The 21564-nt window shown below is 31.7% G+C and overlaps 1 protein-coding gene across 1 annotated transcript in view; it reads right to left on the reverse strand.

Moving 5' to 3' along the window:
* LOC120885679 (protocadherin-15-like) overlaps positions 1-20982 on the reverse strand; it is a 189507-nt gene extending 168525 nt beyond the window's left edge. The window contains 3 exon segments of the mRNA XM_078027797.1: positions 4596-4724; positions 20727-20826; positions 20945-20982. Coding sequence (XP_077883923.1) covers positions 4596-4724; positions 20727-20826; positions 20945-20982 — 267 coding nt within the window.
* Positions 20983-21564: the final 582 nt, after the last annotated feature.

Raw genomic sequence — 21564 nt, forward strand, 5'->3', positions numbered from 1 at the left:
CAACTAAACTATATTGTTTATTGATGCTTATTTGGGTTGTAAATCCATGAAAGAAAACAAGGAAGTAGCATAACAATTAACTACAGTGGAGCAGAGTGAATGTGTCTGAGAAGCAGGCTAGTTCTCCTAAAGAAGCATCATGTACCCATACATACTCTATTCACATTCATGTATGTATTTTAATAATTGTAATGCTGTGATTTATGCTTATATCACCTTCTGTGTATTACATATTGTTCTTAACACTTACAAGATAGGAGCTGGTCTTAATAGAAGCCTTCAGAAATAATTGGACTCCTTCTTATTAAACCAAATATTGCTTCCCAATGTTTTTCCCCAGTTAGGCAGTAAAGTCAATACAAGTAATTGTGGTGAGCTACTGCAATTGTAGAGAAGGAAACTGAATACAACTAAAGTGAATAGGCCATAAATTTTCATAAGTCTATAAAACAGAAGTGCAATTTGTATAAAGTGTGATCTCATAAATATGTAATGTTGCATAAAAATATATAGCAACACGAATGGAAGAGGACAATGTGAGGCAAAAACAGGTTGATATTTCTTCTTCAACAAATGTTAAATAATTTAAGTAGACTATGTATTTAAAGTAGAAAATATGATTTCAAATACATGAGCAAACAGATTGTTAGTAGGTGTTTTACACTTTTCTTCTACATAATCTTTATACCTGGGAAAATCATTATTATGGCCCTGTCCAAGAATGAACAAATAGAAATATTATTTTGTTCTCTACCAACTCTAAATTTTATTTTTTTCTTTGCATTAACACTTTCTTTAAATCAATGCTATATATATATATATATATATATATATATGCATATATATATACATATATATATATTATACATGCTAAGTTCTAGAAATAGATATATATCCAATATTAAAGCTTCTACTGTATTTGTCATGGAACTTATTTACTTATAGGTGCATTTGTACAGTTTGTCAATTATGTGCATTTAGATGTTGACACACTACTTCCACAAAGTTTATGAACTGTCAGTATGAAACTTTGCTTTTAGATAAGTTTAGTCGATTAAAGATAATTTAAGTTAGCTTCCTTTCAAGAGTGAAACACTAGGAAACATAGTGAGGTTTCTAAGATCCATATAGAAGAGTTTCTGTTTTTAAGAAGTTTGAAACAAAGAGATAACATGAATATAATTTAGTACCATCAAAAAATGTGCACAGTATAAAATGTGGTACTATGGGTAAGGGAAAGTTTTATGGAAGAGATTATGTATGACTAGGATTTTCAAGGATAAGTTATCTAAAAAAAAATAGGCAGAAAGAAGAAATTAAAGCAGGGGCATGAACAAAGATCTGGGGAGAGCTTTGAGGACCAATATTACTTGAGTGGTAAATCTGTTAAGATACAAGTTTGGATGACTGGAGATAATGTTCTCAAAGCAATAGTGGGTGGCGAAAGATGTGTCTTCTGTACTGAATGAGGAAAAGGGCCGTCTTCTGGAGATGAACGGTTTGTTAAAGACATCATGCCAGCACTTATATTGAAGATACTCAAGAGGAATCAAGACTTGTATCATGATAATGACCCAAGAGCCATAGCAACTGTTCAAGAAAAATAATAAGAGCCTGATGGAGGGTATTATGAGAAAGAAGGGGAGAAGGGGAGAATGATTGGTAACACGTAAAGTGATCAATATTGGTGATTGACTATTTACGGAGGTAAAGGAAGAAAGAGGAAACTCAGATAGTTCCAGTGCACCTGGCTTGGGGGATGATTAATTGAGATGCAGAATTGAGGAGGAGGAGGAAGCCTTCCTGGGGAGGGTGAAAATAAGAGTTCAATCTTAAACCTGTTGAAATAGAGATGCCTGTAGGGCATTCAAGTGGATTTATTTTACAGGTAAATGTCTATGTGAGATTGTAGCTTAAAGAAGCAGAGGGGCTTAAGGTATAAATGTGGGAGATATCAGCATCTCAATGTAATCATATCTGTGGGATTTAACATGAGTAGGACTTCCTAGAGGAATGCACAGAGTCACAAGGGCAATCCAGAAGATACATCCAAAAGCCAAAATTTATGGAGCAAATAGATAAATGAAGGCAGAAAGTATCAGACATGTTTAAACATAAAAACCAGAATTAAGCACAGATTTGAAATGGATCACTGTATTTGAAATGGATCACAAGAAGGAGAGTGATCCATTTCAAATAGAGCAATGAAACTATTTAGATGAAAATAATGTTTCACAATAAAGAGGCCATTAGTGATCTTGAGTTTAGGGATGGGTGTTATTCATTGTATATCTAAAACTACACAACTATGACTATACATACATACACACATACACAAATAGTTGGTATTATTGCTAAAATTGGTGACAGGGAGGCTATAAATAATTATTGTAAAAATACACTAACAAAATTTTTAAACCTATTTATAAACTGATAATATATAAAAGATCAAACTTCACAAATTATCAATGTCCATTTAAAAATATTTTCAGGCAGCAGTATTAAAAGAGACACCACCAATTTTTCAAATTGTCTGGGTTTTTTCTTTACCCAGCTGAGTTTCTGTGTTTGCCACTTCACCCCAAGCATCTGCAGCCATGCACTCTCATGATTTAGTGTATGAATTTTCCATTTCCATCACTAGTCAGGATAAATAATTCTTATGTACAAGTTTATATCTTTTCTTATATACCCTTTGATACCAAATTCTAGTTATTTTAGTAATAACTGATTTAAAGGATGCTGTTTGCATTATATTGTTTGACTTGACAAGAGAACCCATAAAATTCCCCACTTGTGGCCCACTTAAAAAAGAAGTATTATAGTTTTAGGCACTGTTGCATGTCATGCTGAGCTACAAAAAAATAAAGGAAATGCCATAAAGCTGTCCACCTTCATTTCATTTTTAGAACCCCACACAGGGAGACAACAATTATATTAATCAGAGACAGACTGTTGAGGTTTAGATTTATTTTGTTTAATACTGAATTGTATAGCTGAAGGAAACATCAATTTCTTTTTTAAATGACACCATCACTGCCCTTCTAAACACTGCAGATTACTAATGATTTTAAAATTGCCTTAAGGGTTTAGAATGGGATCACTACTACTACATCACAGCTAAGATTTAGCGTGCAGATCTCACACAGGGAATGCATTTGCTTTTCAGGTTAAATAAATTCAGCGTCTTTTATTTGAGAACTGGGAGAATATTTTGTTGATTCAGGGCTCACTGTTTGTAACCTATGGCTAAAAGAAGTCAATTTAACATGAGAACTGCTACAAGTCTTTAATGGGAAGTTTGTTGGGAAGTGCCTTACTCTATACTTCATACCATGCTAAGAACCTTATTTAAACGTACTTGTTCCCAAGTATGCCTTTTCTGATGCATTTATGCATGCACTTATGCCCAAGATTATTTTGAAAAACAGAGATGAAGTTAGTACTTATTCTGAAGAATTCTGGCACTTAAGAAATTTCTCCATGAAATGCTACTATGAAGCCTAGACACATTTTGTATGAGCTCATACCTTCCTCCTTCCACTCCCCTCCCCAAGCCTCCACTGTGACTATCCACACAAAGAAATGCACCTGAAGCTCCTAGAGCGGAACATGTGCTCAAGCAAAGGCAATCTCATTCTCCTTTATGCTCAATGTTACCTACATGACATGTGTGTATTAATCCTTCCAGTCACTACAGGAAATTCTGTTATCTAAATTCAAAATTCTATTCTACCTCAATTTGTTGATAAAGAAGTCCAGTCCCAGAGAGGCTGCATTACTTATTCACAAAAACAATAATCATTTTGATAACTTAATCTAACTCAGTATGATTCCAGAGCTTGAGATTTAAATACCTGTTGATCAAGGTCTATGTATTATAGGGCCGGACCCTTACACATGGACAATATAAGCCAAGGTGCATAAGTCACACCCTTAGTGATTTTCTTCCTTTAGTCACACCCCACCACCTATAGTTACCACCTAGTGGCCCATTCAAATTAATCCATCCAATGGACCAATACACACTTGAGGTTACAAATCTCATAGTCTAATGATTGTCATCTCTAACCATTGCTACATTGGACATCAAATTTCCAACACAAAGTTCTCAGGGGCCCTTCATATCTAAATTATATTTCCTGGAGAACAGCCTAGAAGTGAGTCTTGAGAGTGCTGGCCAAAGAACATGTATGAAATACAGGACCTTTAATCAATACTAAATATTTGTTTACATGGTCAAGTAAATTCACATGTAAATTCATGTATTTTATGCTTTGAATATTTCTATCTGAACCTAATTATACAGTTCTCTAAAAATATCTTATGTCCAAAAAATAGAAATATATTAAATAAGAATAATCTTACATTAGTCAATGTTAAATTACACAACAATCATAAAATGCAATCTACATGCTTAATAAGTTAAATCTAGATGAATAGGATAAGATTTAAAAAAAAAAACTTGTAGAGTATCCAGCAAAGTCATTTAACAGATTACATTAGCTTCATCTCTTTTCCAAAATTAAAGTGTAAGAAACCATGGATTTTTTTTAGAAACACATTTAAGATATGTACATAATTATTCCACTTACCCTTACTTGACCCACAAAGGCATTGACTTCCTCCTCCACCACAGATAAGTTTCTAGGCAGATATGGATCAAACACTGGAGCATTGTCATTGACATCTGTCACTACCACGTTTACTGTAGCAGTTGAGGTCTTAAGGGGAAAAAAAAGATGATTTGAAGTGAGAGGAGCTATTTTTATTTTACATTGAGCTAAGTTGCCACCCCGGCATTTCTCTATTTGAAAAGCGTCTGATTTCTATTCCTAGTCAGGAAGCAGCAGCCTCAGCCTGAAGTTTTCAGACATCTCAAAAACTGATGGAAAAAGCAAATGATGATATTAAAGGGCAAACATCTTGAAAATGTCAAGTATTTCCTGAAGGCTTACTTTTCAGGAAATGATTTTACCATTATCTTGCTCACATTTTATGAGTGGCAAGTATATATACACATATGTAGCTCTTTATCCCTGAAAGTACCATTCCTATGGTTTTAATCACATAATTTTCACTGTTTAAAAATAAAACCTAAGACATTATAAAATAAAGTGGTATACAAGGAGATATTCTCAAGCATGCTAATACTATTACTATATATCACCTTAGTTATTGTCATGATTTATATCTAAATCAAGAATTTGAGTACCATGTACTTGTTGTGGAATTATTCCTCTATAATCATATAGCCTATGGGAAGGTGAGGATTAGTATGTGCTACCTAGTTTAAAGGTAAATGTTTCACCTTACAACCACAAAATATTATGTTGGTCAATGACTTGGGCACAATCAAGTTTACTTTGTCATGTGTGGCTTGAGCTGGAAACTGCTGTTTAATCAAATCCTGAGTTCAGCACTTGGCCTCTACCTATCTCTACCATAGTGTGGGGTAGTTCACAGAAGGCTAAGGACAAACTCTAAATTAAAAAGTCAAGAGTCCATTATGCTGCAGTATAAAATATTTAATAACATATAAACAAAATGTAGGGAGAAAAAGCAGGTAAAACAGTCATCAGAGATTTGTTCATCTTTTGTTTAAAAACCACAGACACAATTTCTACCAATCTGTAACTGATATAAAGCTAGACTAAAAAGCTGAGTATAGATAAAACAACTAAAGGTGAATGCATCTGAAGAGGATTTGTAGTAGCCATGGGCTGAGGGGTCAAAAACTGGATTTTCTTGCTGCCAAGAAGAGTGGTAATGATAAATATTTGATGCTTTTTGTCAATATCACTGAAGTTCTGATGCATGATGATTATATGATGATTATATCAGGCCTCAGTGAGACTTATACCTCATATCAAGCTCTGAATAGACTAAGCTGAGCTGTCTCTATTTTAAAAGAAGCCAAAGAAAGATCTCTTTTTAGCAACATGGTTTATTCTGAACCTCTATATTTATAACATATAAAATGTTCAGCAGTTATTAAAAAATCACCAGGCATAGCAGGGAAGTTTAGTAATGGATTATTTCTTTATCTTGTATGTCCATGGGCATATCCATTAAAAATTCATATAGCTACTCTTTATGATTTATACATATTTAAAATTCAATAAAAATTTTATTTAAAGACACATATAAAGATGGTCAGAACAGCATTATAGATACAAAATCTGGAAACTACCCAAAATTCCATCAATAATAAATGTTTATATAGTAAGTTTTATTCAAGCAATGTCATAATACATGGTAGTAAGTATGAATAAACTACTTTGAGTAATCATTTGGATAAATTTTATGGAAATAAAGTGAAATGAAAAAAGTCAGAGAAGACTGAATATAAACTATATACTCCATTTAAATTATATAATTCTATTTATATAAATTTCAAAACAAGGAATAATCTCTACATGGTGGAAGAAGTCAAGACAGGGGTCCTTGGAGAAGAAGACAGAATAAGGACTAGTATAATCAAAAGTCTGGGCTTCTGGAGTTCTGATTAATTTCTGTTTCTTAGAATATGTAGTAGATACATAGGTGTGCTCAATATGTGAATTTATAAATCTATACAATTATCATTTGCAGGTTCTTCATTTAAGACATGCACACATACAAACATACACATGTGTTGTGAATATATGTATAAACAAGTTCAAATGTTATGACTAGATGAATTGCAGATATTTTATTGACCCCTCTAACATTTATATTTTTCCCAAGAAAGCTACATGACTTTTATAACAAAAAATATTTTGACAAATATTATTTCTTTAAAAGTTAGGTTAGAGTTGAAACCAGGGTAAGAAATGTGTGTTGTACAGTTTGTCAGAAGGTGAACAAGACGTTAAAACTCTGAGAGTCACCTTAGCAGTTTGCTGGCTTTTCTTCAAACTACCTGATCATCCTATAGGGCAGACTATCTGTACTTCCCAATCAATCTAATCTACCCTGTTCTCATCCTATTCTTTTAGAGTCTCATTCTTGATACTAAAAAGCTGTATGTTTTCAGATTGTTCTCTATCCTCCTTCAAAGACTGTGTCCTGTAGTTGGGTAATGTACAAGAGGACTAGATCACTAAGAAAACTGAAAAATTAAGTAACAACATCATTAAATTTGGGGCCAATAGGGTCTGATATTTATGGACATTTTGGTACATCTCTCCATGAGTTAAGAATTTTACTGAAAATGTAAAAAAAATAAATGTATGCATTCTAGAAATGTAAAGTCATAAACATAAATATACTTACAACTTATATATTTATTGAAAAGTCTGAAGATAGTACTTTCATTAGATTTACTTGGGTAATCAATTTAAACCAAATACTATTTCTTGGCTATACATTAGAACTATTGACTCTATTTTTTGAATCTATAAAAATTATTATAGATTGGTTAACTGTAAAACATGGGATATGAATTTTTGTAGATTGGGTCCTAAAGACAGTAACAATGTGCTTCAATATGGTTCCAAGTGGTATAGCATATTAAGGCCCTTTATTAAGGATAGATTTTTTAAAATAAGATATTAGTAAATTAACATAGAGCATTTAAATTAATGATTTAAAGATAATGTCAGTTAACTTATTTTCACAATTTTAAAAATCAATTTATATTATGCTAATTAAATTTTAAAAATACCAAGCTAATAAACCAAATTAATAATTAATTAATAATTAATTCTACAAAGAGAATATCCTTACTGATCATTTTCTCAAATGTTTTGTGAACTTATAATTCTACTAGCTGAAAATATATGTAATTTAGTATTAAACACCAAAATTGATCACTTTTGTGTTTTAAATCATAGATGTATCCTCAGTATATACATTCTGTGCTCAACAAAGTCATTTAGTTATTTCTGTTGTAGCAGAAAATTTGAATATACATTTATCTTCATAAACTAGTATGGTTATGAAATAAAGACACAGATTAGCATTATTGATTTAGTATAGCATGTCTTACATAAAGTCATGATAAAAGAAAATAATGTACATTCATCTACATTAAAGTATCTTTTCAAATCATAAAAATTTATTTTAATTAAAAATATTTTATAATTGTCCTATCTTTTATACCATATACTTAACGTAACCTACATGTTAATTTTTTAAATTATTAGAAACTAGTTTAAAAGTACAAGATACTTAAGATGTTTAAAATGTATTCATTCTGATTCCTAAGAGAAATTATGATACTTTTCTATTCATATGTATCTAAATGATAATACAATGAATAGAAATACTTATAAATTCACAGTAAGAAGAATGTGTACTTCATGTAATGGAGAAATAGAGAAAGAAATGATGTACCTTCCTTTTATTTTATTTATTTTTTTGTCATTGTTGAAGTGTATCCAGAGACACATTTATACAAATGCTTTTTGAATTTCTGTATAAATCAGTAATATTCAAAATTCAAAAGATCACATCAATTAGATTATAAATTGTGTATGATTATATTAATTGACTAGAGAAGCCTTTAGATTCCATAATATATAGTTATTCTTTTTATGAATAAATTTTAGAGCTCTTTGGAGAGTTTTATAAAATAATTATGGTGTGTACATTTTCACACAGAGCGAACACACAAAAGCACAGAAATATATGTGCATATCTGAATACCAAAGCCAAAAACATAATGTTGCCAATGTAAAATTACTGATATAAAAGAATTCATATTTAATTTAGCCAATGTCACCCATGTTAGCATTACCAAATGTTGATAAAATAATTCTATTTTGAGTAATATAATTTATATAATATTTTAAGCCCAATAAAGCAATGACCGGGCCACTTATTTAAGTGAATTTATTATATGCACCCAAAATGAAAATTTCTCTATCTCAATTACCTTATTTAGGAATCTTAGTGGTTAGCCTGTTCCTATATGGAACAGTAAAGCTGCTCCAAGGACCAGGTGAATCCACTGAAAAGACTGCACACTGGAGAAATGCTGATCTGTGGGAAGTTTAAAGTGCTAGGATGGGGCTAGCCCTTCTCTAGGAACATTGTCTTTCTTAACTTCTAACCTGTCTGTAAAACACAGAGTTTGAACTTTGTTTTTAGGATCTCTTCCATTCCTAACCTTTCACAATTATAAAATTAAAAAAATAATGTTGGTTAGTCCAAATTTAACAAACATACACAAAAGTGTGACATCTAACCCACAGAGATAATTAAAGAGGTGAAGACATCATTAGTAATTGATCATTTTGGCAAAAGTTCCTTTCAAAGCAATAGAGCACATTCTTTTTTCAAAAAAGTTTATACAATTTTGTTTCTTCATACAAATGATGTCATCATAAAATGAAAGTTACGCCTCAGATAATTTTTTCCATCTGTGTAAACAAATAAATATAAAAGAAATAAACCAGCTTCTACCAAGAAGGTCATCATAAATGTATATATATATATATGTATATATATATGTGTATATATATATATATATATATAAAATCATATTTCTTCATTTTATTTATAAAGCTATATAGAAATTCTTAGCATTTTCTTCATCTATGTATTAATCAGAAATTTTAAGGTAATCAATTTTAGCAGTAGGTTTATTTGTCTCTGAAAGTTATTTATAAATTTATAAATGACAGATACATTTTGCTGCTATTTAAGTTGAATGCATGATTGAAAAAATTCATCAAACAATTAATCATAGAATGCATTTTAAAAGTATATTCTGATTCATTTTATTTACTATAATGTTTTCTAGTTCCATCCCTATTGTTATGAACAGAATTTCCTACTCTTTTAAGGTCAGTAGTATTACATTACTATACATACATACATACCTACATTAAATACATATGCCACATCTATTTATCAGTGGATGGACCCTTAGGTTGTCAGCTATTGTGAATAATGCTACAATGAATGAACACAAGAAAGCACACGTCTCTTTGACAGATTGATTTCAGACCCTTTAGATACCTACCCAGAAACAGAATTGCTGAATTATAATGTAATTTTAGGCTTATGAGGAACTACCATACTCTTTTCCATTTAGTTGTACTAATTTACATTTTCACCAACAATGCACCAGTGTTTCTTTTTTTCCACATTCTCACCAACATCCATTATTACTCATCTTTTGGATAATAGTCATTCTAGTAAGTGTACAGTAGTATTATAGTGTTTTCCCTGATGATATGTAATGCAGAATGAACATTTTCTTTTCCATCAGGATGCTAAAAGAGTCCAATTTACAGAACAAGAATACAATCGTGTTTGCAAGGGCTAAAGGAGCTTGTGAATAAGGAAAAGGTATATGATGATTAAACACTACAATGTTTCAGTTAGACAGGAGGAAATAAAGTTTTTTTTCAAAAATTTAATGAATTATTTTTAATACTCTTTCCTTTTAGCATAATGGACATTTAAAGATAGAGTGTAATATTACAAATACAAAAATGATTTTGGAGTTTATGACAGAAAGGAAAAGAGAAGGTGTTCTCATATTATATGTCATCAGAAAAAAAATCTTTTTTATTTTATATTTTAGCTTTTTGTTTTTTATATCTATCTTTTAAAATTTGATGCTATATGAATCCTTAAGTCTATCCCAGCTATCTATATGTCTGTTTTCATGTTTCCTTTATGATTCCCTTTGAAATAGTTTTCTTTATTTAATATTAATCATAAAATGTAGCTAATTTATGATTTTGATGTCCCTGTGGGGAAACTTCAAATGGTTAGGACTTTACATTTTTAAAATAGAAACTTATTCATCTTTGGAATATAAAGTTTAAAAAATACTGTTATCGTCTTCAGTTTCCACAGCATTACTACTTTGTGGTCATAAAATCTTATTCCATGTAAGACTGCAGTTGTTCCTCAAAATACCTAGGAATTCACACATGGCTTTTTTGATTTGGCCTTATATACTGAGTGTTCTAGACACCGAAGTAGTGGCTAGATAATTTTTCAAGTTTTTATTCTCAAAATCATGGGTTAAGTTTGCAGTTCCATTCTTCCAGTAAGTAAAACACACTCAAACAAAATGCCAGAGAGATATCAAGCTCAGTTCTTTAACAAACATATAAGAAGTCAGAGCACCACCTTGATATTGCAGAAGGGAAGCAAATGATCTCTCTGGAACTCAAATAGCTTCCTTCTTTCAATGTCACATTGCTCCCAGTTTTCCCAATAGTTATGATGATAAATATCTCTGATGTTTTCAAAGTGTAAAATAAAATGATGCTTATCTAAACCTTATCTACATTAATTAGAAATTAAAGAATGAACTCATGTTTCAATTTAAGTGTGTGTGACACATGAGATTCCCTTTGAATGATCAGTTTAGTGCTAAATTACTCTTTGTAGAAATGTCCTTGTCATTATGACTAGTTGACGGCTTTAAAGGCATCTAATTAATCCCAGGCTATGCCTGTAAATGGAAATTTCCACCTCAGTGGATTTTACTTAGTAAAAATGTTTAAAATAAATAAATAGTCTCCTGAGCAAGATATCTGAGTTCAGAAATATCCTCCCAGCTCTCATTAACATTCATAGAAAAAAAGTAAAATAATACTACAAACAGCTGAAAGCATTTGATTAGAAGTCTGTTTTCTTGGTTACAGTACAATATTTAACACTAAACAAAAAAAGATTCAAGTTATAAATCATTTCATTTTGAACTTCAGTTTCTGAAAGATTAAAAACTCGCTGAGGATCTCCATTCTCAATACCATATGTTATTGAGTCTCCCTCTCGATCAGTTGCCTTCAGAAAAAAAAATTCAATTATCAACTTATTTATAGAAGATTGAAGCTAACTGCACAAAATATCCATTAGTAATTTTAAAAATAAAGATTAAATCATAGACTAAGAGCAAGATGTAGAATAAAGAATTTTATATTTGATCCTACTATTTCTAAAAGTACACACTGTTATCATTCAGGAAAATGCAGTAATGATTTTCTTAAAGTTTATGTATGTAATTCAATTTAACTAATTTATTTTATTTTAGAGTCTGTCTGTACAATTTTTGTTGAGAGAGAGAGAGAGAGAGAGAGAGAGAGAGAGAGAGAATTTTAATATTTTTATTTTTATTTTTTAGTTTTCAGCAGACACAACATCTTTGTATGTGGTGCTGAGGATCCAACCCGGGCCGCATGCATGCCAGGCGAGCGTGCTACTGCTTGAGCCACATCCCCAGCCCTATCTCTACAATTTAATAAGTGTGTTAAATGACATGTGAAGATTATAGTCTTAAAATATTTAAGCAATTTTTTTCTGCTCAAAGTATATCAAGAAAATATTTAAACCGGTAAAATTTGGGTTAAGAATCCTGAATCAGGAATCAGAGAGTCTGATTTCAAAATTAAGTTCCACTTAGGAATTTTAGGATTGTCTCCCAATTGCAACTGTAATAGAAGGTCTATAACAATAATAATGTTAATAGATTTTTGAGGGGTTTAATTGAAAAAAAAAAATATATATATATATATACACACAAACATACAAATATCAAGGCCTACAGACTAACATCTGGCACCTTGTAAACTTTCAACAAACATTGGCTTTTATTTCCTTCTCTTCCTTACTTAAGTTAAAGAAGATAAAACCTATAGCTTTTATCTTGATGTTGAATTTTGTATTTCCACAGCCAAAATATAAACAAACATCCAATTCTGTAGCAATAGAGTTTAGGGTTTGGCCTTCTAAAGCATTCAATAATTTCTTTTTCAAATAAGCCATTGAAGTCACCTTATGCAGTCATGGATGAAGGTAATCTGGATGATATATGAGGGATGTGAAAGGGATTTGTCTGAGCATGTCCCTAGAGGGAGGAGAAATATCCAATAAATTCTAAATGAATTTTACATATATGTTATTGACCAGGTGGAGATATCACCTCTCCCCTGAAAGACATTTCCCTAAACTTGGCAGGAAATTAGACAGGTTGCTGTGGGAAATTCTTTCAAATTGTTTTGTCTCTGCCCCTAACCAGCTTCAAAATGCAAAGCAGAATAACAGATAAACAAGAATTGTTGCTTTCCTTGCTTCATCATCTTGGTAAAGAGCTGCAACTCCATCCTCATATTTTCTCAGGTTTCCTATTCTCAACCTGAATGCTCCCTCTTATCATCCAATTGAACTCATCAGCAAATTCCCTTGGCTCTGTCTAAAATATGTGAATATGGTTGTATCTGAAATTCTTCCCTAATGCCATCCTCCTTGTGGGCTGTAGTAACAGCCACTCTACTAGCAGCCAAGTTTCCCTTTTCCCTTGTACCCTAACTATGCTCAGTTTTTAATCAAGCAAATAAAAAATAAAAAATAATTATTTCTTGGTATAATTAATTTTTTTCCCAAATGCTATTGCATCCTTGTAGACACACACACACGACAATTTTTTAAAAAAATTACTCAATGGACCTGATAGTAAATTCTTACTATTTCTCTCTTATTTTCTACTCTTAGCAAAAAAAGATAAAGTAGAACTACAAATAATGATACTCAACTAGATTATTTAAAAAAAACACTGGACTATGTTATGTCTAGAGACTGTATTTATCACTAAAAAGTTTAAACTGAATATTTTATGTTACTTTTCCCTTTTACATATATTTAGTTGTTCTGTTACAGTTGTTCTTTTTTGCTTGTTAGTGTATAGATATTTTTTCCCTTGAAGAAAAAATTATCATCTTACGTTTATATGAAAGTCAGAAGAAACACATTCTGAAACAAGATAGTTTTGTGTACACAATTACAAGTCCAGATTTATGTTGAATCTTTGAAAGTGTAAGATCTATTTAAATAAGAAACTTTGTAGAATAAAAGTACTGTGAATTTTATATAATTTGTGTGTGTGTGTGTGTGTGTGTGTGTGTGTGTGTTTATGTCCTTATTTTGCGCTGTTAATGGATTTCAATCCCTGAGGTAAAGTGAAGTGCTTTTTTCAGTTTACCATTTAAGTATCTCAGGCTATTAAGAGTGCATCAACATTATGCATTCTTCATTATTTTTTAAACCCTACAGTATAAATGGTCAATTTGTACTATTATTATTATTATTATTATTATTATTATTATTATTATTATTACTTGAACAGGGGATTGAATCTAGAACACTTCAATACTAAGTTGCATCCTCAGTTCTTTTATTTTTTATTTTGAGACAGGTTCTCACTAAGTTTATGAGGGTCTCATTAAATTACAGAGATAGCTTTGAACTTGTTATCTTCCTGCTTAAGTCTCCCAAGTATTTGGGATTACAGGCATGCAGAACTACACCCATCTATTTTTTAATTATCTTAATGTTTCTGTCAGTGCATTATAATTTTTACATACTAGTGAAGTTCACTTTGGCATATTCATGAATGCATGGAATATAATTTGTTCCATTCTAATTTCCAACACTTCTATTTTCCTTCTCTCCTTCTTCCACTTGTTCCTTTTATTTTCCTTTACTGATCTTCTTACTATTTATTTACTGTTTATGCATGCTTCATTCTTAAATAAAGTTGGGCCCCTAAAAAACATTTAAAAACCCAGGATTTAGAATAAGATTCTTATTTGATGATTTTCTTCCTTTGACTCTGTCAGCAAGTCCTTTATTTTTATTTCAGGGTCTGAAACAAATGATAAAGTAATTAAGAAGAATACATAATTTCTCTGTCAAAAACCTGAAAAGGAGTGGTATGATATACATCTGAGTTTGAAATCTATTATGTACATTAGGTGTTGTGTAAACAATATATATCACTATTTGCTAATATCTGAAGGGGAGAAATAATTCTTAAAAGGAATAATTGGAAGAGGCCACAGAAGCAATGATGCTTAAAGTACTAAAATTTGATTATTTGCACATATGTACCCCAAATATATTTTTCCAAATATTTCAAAATATTTTATTCAAGCTAACCAGCCATCTCAGAATAAATGCATACTATATATCAAACTATATTAAAATTTTACATGCCTTATCTCATTTGAGCCTCATGGTAACTTCATTGGTAAATAGAAAATGCAGAAGTCTTCAATTACCTCACGATTTCTGCCACCATTTCTTTATAGTTTCTGTAATTTATTTATTTGGATAATACATCTTTTGTTAAAACTACAAATAGTAGTAACTGTTTCATCTTCCTTAGTGTAAATGCATTTCCTATCTCTACTTTGCTGAGTGAAGTCAAATCTGATCCCCTTCTTCAAGAATTGAAAAGAGAATAAAAGCACTTGTGTTCTTTGGGCTTATCAGGGAATTTACTGGAGGCTCTGGAGCCAGCTACCCAGGTTCCAGACCTGGTTATACCACCTATTTTTAGGCCAAGTGCCTAACTACAAATGAGTAAAATAACAGTAATACCAAACAGTATGCAGTCATTACTTCAACAAATATTTGTGAGTATCATCCTGTGTAAAACACTGGGACTTCAGCAATGAAGGGCACATATGAAAAGTCTACCCTAGTGCAGCTCACACTGTAGTGGTGGAGAACATCGAATTAACAAATGAAAAATATAGATCCTTATGTGCTGTTAAAATATACAATGATTCAGGAAGAACATATAATGGAGGGCATGGCGATGATTTCCGTTTTATATAAAAGTAATCGGAGCAGGTTTATTGAAAATGTGAACTTTTGTTGATCTTTGAAGTAGCTGAGAGAGAAAGTGATAAGGAAAAGAATAGGCAGAGGACCTAGCAAGGGCAAAGGCCATGTAGTGGGGAAAACTACCTGTGAGTCTGAGGAATTGCAAGGCTGGGATGGCTGCAGAATACACCTACTTGATTTTATTTGTCCATTAGCCTCAGGTTAAAGAACGAGAAATGTTTACTGTGAATCCTTAGAAAGTACTGATAGAGAGCAGGAACATGGGAGGAATAGAGGAACTCTAGATAGGGCAGAGGGGTTGGAGGGGAAGGGAGGGGGCATTGGGTAACTAATGATGGTGGAATGTGATGATCATTACTATCCAATGTACATGTATGAAGGCAAGAATTGGTGTGAGTATACTATGTACACAACCAGAGATTAAAAAATTTTGCTCTATATATGTAATAAGAATTGTAATGCATTCTGTTGTCATATATAAATTAAGAAATTACATTAAAAAAGAGTACTGGAATTTGGACTTTGGTTTACTGATATATGTTTAAGAACATGATTAGGATAAGTTAGATCTTTCTTTCATTATTGCTTGAAGGTTGAAAAATAACTTTAAAAAGCAAAGCACCTTCTCTTTCTAGTCAACTCCATAAGATCATGTAACGAATGTATCTGAATTTGAGTCACCAATTTATCAGAGGAATCAATAGGGACACAAAAGTCGTTATTTAAATAAGCAAATTTCGTAGACACTTAAAGAAATTTTCAAAGGGAGCAAATCCCTAAACTAATTTTCTGTCCATGTTGAAGACAAACACAATCATCAAATGCCATCTGGTAGAGTGGACTGTATGCACACAGAATGATCCTAAGCATTTCATAGGATATTAAGAGAAAGTACTAGCCCTCAGGGATTCCAAAGTAGATGAAAACAAACAGATTCAGATTATTTTTCTTTTCTCATTTAGGCAAACAAGTTCTGTTTTATGTCAATAAATTACTAACAATCAAGAACTGAGGCTTTCAATTCAGGACAGTGTTTCCAAAATCATGTGGATGCCCACCTGGTGCTAAACTGTTGGCTCTTTAATAAAATAATAGTATTTATGAATACATATCAGTATGAATTAATACATATTTTCCATTTATGTAAAGTTGTATTATTTTTCATTATAATTCAATCAAAATTCATTTTCCCAATAAGGTTAAGTAAAACAGTTTATTTAATATTCAAAAATAGTAAATAATAAGATATGTAATATGAAAATATGAGACTTGGAAATGCAGCTAAGTAGATGGATAAAACATAAGTATGCTTCAAAATATCAGAATGTTCAGCACTGAGAAAGGCCATTACTCTCAAACACCTCTTTTCCTTTCATATTTGTACTGATTTATGATCTTTTGCTTAGGAGGTCAAATCAAATGCTTTAAGCTAGGAAAACATAGCAGAGTTTCTGCTCACTGTATTTGAAATGAAGTTTTAAAAATAAGTATATGTTTAGTTAGAAATGAATTCTGGTTAAAAGTGAATATACATTTACTTGTTCCATCCAGGGAGAGTTCTATAAATTAGGAAATTTTTAAAGGAAAAGTATCTAGATTTTGACCAGATTTGGCAGAATCTATGAAAGGTTAAATCTCAAAAATTTTTGTTGTACAAAATTGGTAATATAGAACACCAAGGAATTTAACAAACTCTAAAATGGACCTACAATTCTAATTTTGTATATGACTCCAGTAAGTTTCAACAAAATAAAATTTAAAAGTACTAGAAATATTTAAAATAACCCATTTGAATAGTAATCGTTCAAATATTTATCTCATAATATATCACAAACATTACATATCTCATCTCCATCCTCAAAATAATTTTATCCATCAAGAATTACAATCTTGCCTTTATAGATTATAAAATCTTAAAAGTTAAAGGAGTTACCAAAGTTTGCAAACTACTAAATATAGAAGCATAATCCAAATGCTATACTCTCTGGGGCTCATTTTCTATCTTTAGCAAAGACCCCTATATCCTAAACTCCTGTCAATTATTATTTTGTTTAACAAAAACCAAGCTCTTCATGAAAACATAGGTCTGCTATAATTTTTTTAAGTCTTAAGGAAATTGGAATCCAAGAGCACCTGTAAAAGTTCATTTGACATGAACAAGCAGAATTTATCACAGAGATCTCAGGGAGGCAAAGATGGTTCAACATTCACAAATTAATAAATGTAATATATCACAGCAATAGAATACATGACAAAATTATATCATCATCTAAAAAATGCACAGAAACTATTTGATGAAATTCAGCATCCTTTATGGTAAAATTCCTTAACAAATTAGGTACCAAAGGAAAGTACCTCAACATAACCAAGGCTGCATATGACACAAACCTATAACCGATATCATACCATATGTGGTAAACTGAAAGCATTTCTCATAAGATCTGGAACAAGACAGTTGTATACACTTTTATCACTCTTTTCAACATACAACTAGAAGACTTAACCAGAGCAATTTGCAAGATACAGAAATAAAAGGGATACAAATAGGAAAGTAGGAAGTCAAATTATTCTAGCTTCAATATAATATGATTTTATATAGAGAAAACTAAATATTACAACAAAAATTATTACAGCTGATTAAAAACTAAATAAAGTTGTAGTACACAAAATCTACATACACATATCAGTAGCATTTTACATTCTAGCAATGGACTAGCAAGAAAGAAATGAAAAAATAGTCCCATTCATAATGGCAACAAAACAAAACAAAAACCCCAAACAACAATGACAACAACAAATACCTAGAAATAAATTCACACAGAAGACAGAGGCCCTTTATAATGAAAATTAAAAAAAAACTGATGATATTGAGAAGACAAATAAAATGAAAGACCTCTCTTTGCAGATTGCAAAGTGAAAATGATTATATGTCCTTGCTGCCCAAAGTGATTTACAGATCAATGTGATTGCCATCAAAATAGATAGACATTTTACTCATAAATAGAAATGATAATCCTAAAATTGATATGGAAGCACAAAAGAATCCAAAGAGTCAAAGCAAAGTGAAACAAAAAGAACAAAGCTGGAGGCAATATAATACCTGATTTGAGACATTTTAGAGGGATATAGTAACTAAAACAGCCTAATATTGGCATGAAAAACCACACAGTGACCAGTGGAACAGCATAGAGAGGTTAGAAATAAAGACATAGTTCTCTAGTCAACTGTTTCTTGGTAACAGCATCGAAAATACTGAATAAACATTGAAAAAACATGAAGAAGCCTCTTCAAAAATTGGTACTGGAAAAAAACAAATTTCCAATCCACTCAAAGTGGATCCAAAACCAAAATATAAGACTGGAAACTATGAAAATACTAGTGAAAATTACAGGGTAAATATTTTATAACATTGATAGGGGAAACAATTTTTTTTTGTTTCTTCCCACCCCCATAAAACCTCAAAAGAATACACAACAAAAGTAAAAATAGACAATTGTGATTATATCAAACCAAAAAGCTTTTCACAGCAAAAGAAATAATCAGCAGAGTAGAAGATGATCTATGGAACAGAAGAAAATATTTCAAGAACTATTCATTTGATAAAATATTCATTTCCAGAATGTATAAGGATCTCAAAAAACTCAAAAATAGCTCCTTCACAATCCAATTGCTTTAGTGAGCTTTTTTTGTTCCAGTGACTAAAGGACTGACCAGAACAACTGTAAAGGAGGAAATATTTATTTAAAGGCTCACAGTTTCAGAGGTCTTAGTCCATAGAAGGCTGGCTCTGTTCACAGAGGTTCAAGGTGAGGTAGAACATCAATGAAGAAGAGTATGGCAGAGGGATGCAGCTCATATGATGACCAGAAAGCAGAAAATGATAGAGCTCCACTTGCCAAATACAAATATATACTCTAAAGCTACCCCCCAATTCCCATCTCTTCCAGCCACACCCTACCACTTCAGTTATCAGGCAATCCCTATCAGGGCATTAATTCACTGATTGGGTTGTGACTCTTATAACCCAATTATTTCTCCTCTGAACCTTCTTGCATTTTCTCACACATGAGCTTTTGGGAGATACTTCACATCCAAACCATAACAAAATTTAAAATGTGCAAATAATCTGAATAGATAGTTTTCAAAATAGCAAGCAAATGTACAATAAATATATGAAAAAATGGTGAAAATCACTAGTCATCAAGGAAATGAAAAACCAATCTCCAGTAGATAGCAACTCACTACAGTCAGAATGTCTATTATTGCAGGAGAAAAAATAGCAAATGCTGGCAAAGATTTGGAGAAAAGGTTACTCATATATTACTTGTCAAAATGTAAATTAGTACAGCTATTTTGGAGAACACTATGGAAGTTGTTTAGAAAATTAAATATAGGTCAAAATATGTTCCAGCTATTCCACCTCTTAGTATAAATTCAAAGAAAAAATATATCATAATATCAAAACAATACCTGCATTCCCATGTTTATTATAGTACCATTCACAATAGTCAAGATATGAAATAAAACTCAGTACTCATCTGTGGATAAATAGATATAGAAACCATGATCCATACACACAATAGAACATTATTAAGTCTTAAAAATCTTTGTGGTAAAATGGACAGAACTTGAGGACATTATGCTAAGTAAAATAATTTTTACATAGAAGGCAACTTCATATGTTCTCTCTTAGATATGAAAGTTAAAATTTTGGTCTCAAAGTAGGAGAAAGTGGAGTAATAATTATTAGAGAGAGGGGGGATAGAGGGAGGTTGGATAATAAGTACCAAACACAGTTAAATAAGAGGAATAAGTTCTAGTGTTTCCCAGCACAGTTAGGTGACTACACATCACAAAAGCCTACTATGTATTTATGAAGAATTAGAAGAGTTCAAGGTGTTTTTAAACTACTGGTATCTCCAAATCAAATGGAAATGTATGTCAGTTCATTCATCCACAAAACACACACTATTTCTTAAAAGTAAAAGTGTAAGCGAATAAAATGCTTTTGATTGTTTTGAGAAAAATAGATGTTTGAGCAAGAATGTGTCAGAGTCTAGGTGAGGTTTTCTCCAAATCAGCATATTCCAGTTTCACAGAGTATTTGGGAAATAGTGACCACCAGTGAAGAGGCTGCTAGTACTCACAGACTGATTGCAGCAAGCTTCATAAAGCTGGGCCCCAGCAGTCACCAGGAACAAGGGACTTGCAACACTGACAAGTAGTCTGGGAGGGTGAGGCCAGAACCTGCAGGCATGAAGCAGGTGAATATGAGAGCAGGACCATGTAGAGCAGATGCCATCTACTCTGAGTAAAGAAGGTACCTGACCCCTGACCTTGGGGCCACTGAGTAAAATTCACCCACCTTGAGCTCCCATTTCTTTCTGCAGTGAACTGCCTCATAGTACTGAGAGGAGTAATGGGCTTTGGAATCCCTGTCAGTTTGTTCTTACCAATTTGAATTTGTGTTAGCAACCTCTTTGTGGTAATGTTTACAAAATTTCAGGGTCAAAGCACATGCCATGCAAAGGATTCATATTTATATGAATATGCAGAGATGATTTTTATTTTCAGCCATTTTCATTTATTTCTAATACTTAATTCAGACTTGCTTCTCCTTTAGATGACTATTCTTCTAGGGAGTTTCATCCTTCTGCTTGTTCTGATTCTTATGTTTCTTTTGCATGAAATATTTTATTGAGTAAATGTCATAGTGCAGGCTTTCTGGTTATATGAATTATTTTATATTTAGCATGGAAGGTTTTTATTTCCTTTTCAATTCCGAAGGACAATTTTTGCTGGATTTGTTAATTTTGGTTGGTATATATGATTCCAAGCACTCCCTGCTTTAAGGGTTTGAACTGTGAAGTCATTTGAAACTCTAATTTGCAAAACCACTTGGAATATTTGCACTGCCCTCAAAACATGACTTCCTTTTTCATCCTGAGACTTTCAAAATTCTAACCTCAATCTGTATATTAGGAA

Source organism: Ictidomys tridecemlineatus, chromosome 11 (genome assembly GCF_052094955.1).
Source record: "Ictidomys tridecemlineatus isolate mIctTri1 chromosome 11, mIctTri1.hap1, whole genome shotgun sequence".
NCBI lineage: Eukaryota > Metazoa > Chordata > Mammalia > Rodentia > Sciuridae > Ictidomys > Ictidomys tridecemlineatus.